Genomic DNA, 3,557 nt, shown 5'->3' with positions numbered 1-3,557 from the left:
CAATTTTTATATTTTTATAATATAAAAAATAAAATATATTAATTTAATATCTCAAAATATAATATTTTTATTTATATTTTATATATTAAATATGATTTTATATTTTTATATCCATGTCTCACTGTTATATTTTTTTAAATAAATCCAGACTATGTGATTAATAAATCCCGTCCTTTTCTGCATTCTCCCACACATGTCACATTTTTTCTTTTAAGATCCATCGGGATGACATGATTTGGTTGGAGACTTTTCTTTACGTCATAGCAGTTCACAGGAAATAATTCACCATGTTGAAAATGACTTGTTTTATATTGAGTTGCCACTTGCCAGCCACAGTCCTTAACCTCTTGGGTATTAAAAATAAGAAAATAAACAAATAAATAATCATTTTCCTAGCTACTTCGGTACTTCCTTTGATCCACTCTCTTAGATTGGATACATGCCAATGCCATTCATCATTACAACTAGTACAAATAGACGGTGCGGACCAATAGTTTAGGGTACAATATCTTGCACATGATATATTAAATATTTGATAATTATATGCAAATCCTAAACATAACGAGATGTTTTGTCAATAAATAATTATAGATTATAGATTTGCAGCACTATCAAAATAAACATCTGAGTCATAATTTTGAAAGATGAGCTGGATAGTGTTAAATAATTGAGAGTGGCCTCAAGCGTAAAAGGATGGTGCAAGTAGGACCGCGTAGCAGCCAGCAAAGAGACGAGAGAAATAATTGGTGGAGCCCAAAACGTAAGTGCCACTTAATTTATTGGGGCAGCCCATAATCACGGGGAATTTAAGTCAACAAGACTAATCAATTAGCCCAGTGGTCAAATGTTCTTTCCATAAAATTTGGTCCAAAAGGGGGAACCTTTTGTTTTTTCTTTTTTTCTTGTCAAACTAGTAGTAGTAGTAGTTGTAATCTAGAAGAGTACGTTCCTCGCAAGTAAAGGAAGTTTCGCCTAACAAAATGTATAACTTTTAACTATTATATGCACTAATTAATTATCTAATTAAGAATGCACTGCTAAAGTAATTAAACCAAACAACAAAACTGCTGAATAGATTAGAGGATAAACCCTTGTCGTACAACCACAGACGCCAATCAAGGAATCCGAATTGAAACATGATCTATGGCCACTAGCTACTACTAATTAATATTATAAACTAAGTTGCTATTAGCTCAACTTTATGTTATGTCATTTTTTTATATAGTTCTGGGTTAGTAATTGTATTTTGTGATGATGGGATTGTGAATATGCAGCCTCTTCAGCATGCAACGCAGCCAAGTACATGTCTGGCCGATGTGGAGGAACTGCGAGATTTGTCATCTTGATTGCAGGTGCCTTATATTTAGCTAGGAAAATAACATACAATAAAACCATACACATTGAATTATAACATACAAAATTGATATATGAGATTACTTTGGTTGACAGGATTTGCTGTAGGAGTTTCAGTGATGATAAGTGCGGTTTCAGTATTTTGTTGTTTGTTTAAAAGGCGCAGCAAATTGAGAGTCACAAAGAGCACAAAAAGGCGGTTCACCGAAGCAACCGTCAACTACAGCGTCCCTATCTATCCCTACAAAGACATAGAGAGAGCCACCAACAGTTTCTCTGAGAAACAACGCCTGGGAACCGGTGCATACGGTACAGTTTACGCGGGAAAACTTCACAACAATGATGAATTGGTTGCAATCAAGAGAATAAAACAGAGGGACGCCAACGACAGCATCGAGCAAGTAATGAACGAGATCAAGCTCCTCTCTTCAGTCAGCCACACTAACTTAGTGCGATTGTTGGGTTGCTCCATAGAACACGGAGAACAGATCCTGGTCTATGAGTTCATGCCGAACGGAACATTGAGTCAGCATCTTCAAAAAGAACGAGGAGACGGTCTTTCATGGCCGATTCGATTAAGAATTGCCACCGAAACAGCACAAGCCATTGCACATCTTCACTCTGCCATGAATCCCCCAATCTATCATAGAGATATCAAATCCAGCAACATACTCTTGGATTCCAATTTCGGTTCAAAGGTAGCTGATTTCGGTCTCTCTAGACTTGGAATGACTGAAATATCCCACATTTCAACGGCGCCACAGGGGACCCCTGGCTATGTTGATCCGCAGTACCATCAAGACTTTCATCTTTCTGACAAGAGTGATGTTTACAGCTTCGGCGTTGTTCTTGTTGAGATCATAACTGGACTCAAGGTGGTTGACTTTACCCGCCCTCATAATGAAGTGAACCTGGCCTCCCTTGCAACTGATAGGATCGGGAACGGGCTCTTGGACGAGATCATAGACCCCTTTCTCGTGCCTCAAGCAAGAAGTGATCCTTGGACACTTTCCTCAATACACAAGGTTGCTGAGTTGGCATTTAGATGCCTTGCATTCCATAGAGATATGAGGCCTTCAATGACAGAAGTGGCAAGCGAGTTAGAACAACTCACGCTTACTACGTGCCCTAGTTTTGGTGACAATCATAATTCTGTAGCTTCTACAGAGTTATCCGCTTCTTCTTCCTCCTCCTCCTCCTCTAATGAGAGTGAGAAACCACTTAGCAGTAGAACCAAGGTCGGGCTACTAACTGGGCCCAAGTTAAGGTCGTTGTTGGATAGGACCAAAAGTAGCTCACCGGTTTCGGTGCAAGATAGAGAAGTATGGTTGAGTGAACAAAGCTCTCCCTCGTCAAATAGTTTCCCTAGCAAGTCATTTGATTGAGATATACTAAATTCTCCCATTGGTCCTGTCTCTGGGCGAATTATAATGAATTAAGACGTCTATTACGGCAAAGAAAGATTTTAGTTGAGGGGATAATTAATCAGTATTTGTGCATGATTAACTATACCATCCATCATTCTTTGAATTCAGAAGAGTAAAGTATCATTTTTGTCCCCAACGTTTAGGTTTAGTCCAAAGTTATCCCTAACGTTTCAATCGTTCTATTTAAGGCCCTAACATTTCAAAATTGACTCAATGTTGTCCTGCCGTTAGGGATCCGTTAACAGAATTGACGGCGGAACAAAATTGAGACGATTTTGAAACGTTAGGGACTTAAATAGGACAAAAACGTTAGGGACAAAAATCATACATAAAAATAAATTTTATTTTAATTTTATCCTTCAATAATATCAATTTTTTACTGTACATAGTATTTAATTATTTTTTAATTACATCTAAGTAAATTACACTTAATCACATTACTTTCATTTTAAATAAATTTATTTTTTTATAATTTTAAAGAATTTTGATACATTAGAGACAAAAGGTATAATTGAAATTTTATTGTATATATATATATATATTATTTCTTTCTTTTCCACAAGTTTATATACTAGTCATTCTACAAATATTTCATGATAACTAAAAATATTTAAGAGTAAAATTATAAAAAAAATAATTTATTTAAAATCAAAATAATATGATTAAGTGTAATTTACTTAGATTTGATTAAAAAATAATTGAATACTATGTATAGTAAAAAATTGATATTATTGAAGGATAAAATTAAAATTTATTTCTATGTATCATTTTTGTCCC

At 35.3% G+C, this 3,557-nt stretch overlaps 1 protein-coding gene across 1 annotated transcript in view; it reads left to right on the top strand.

Annotated features, from left to right (window-relative positions):
- LOC107610170 (wall-associated receptor kinase-like 14) overlaps positions 1-2,885 on the top strand; it is an 8,236-nt gene extending 5,351 nt beyond the window's left edge. The window contains exons 2-3 of the mRNA XM_016312264.2: positions 1,275-1,352; positions 1,450-2,885. Coding sequence (XP_016167750.1) covers positions 1,275-1,352; positions 1,450-2,738 — 1,367 coding nt within the window. The 3' untranslated portion in view covers positions 2,739-2,885. The remainder of the gene's footprint in view (positions 1-1,274; positions 1,353-1,449) is intronic.

This window comes from Arachis ipaensis, chromosome B07, assembly GCF_000816755.2.
Source record: "Arachis ipaensis cultivar K30076 chromosome B07, Araip1.1, whole genome shotgun sequence".
NCBI classification, from domain to species: domain Eukaryota; kingdom Viridiplantae; phylum Streptophyta; class Magnoliopsida; order Fabales; family Fabaceae; genus Arachis; species Arachis ipaensis.
Note: the sequence above shows the minus strand (reverse complement) of the source record. Positions and strands in the feature narration are given on the sequence as shown.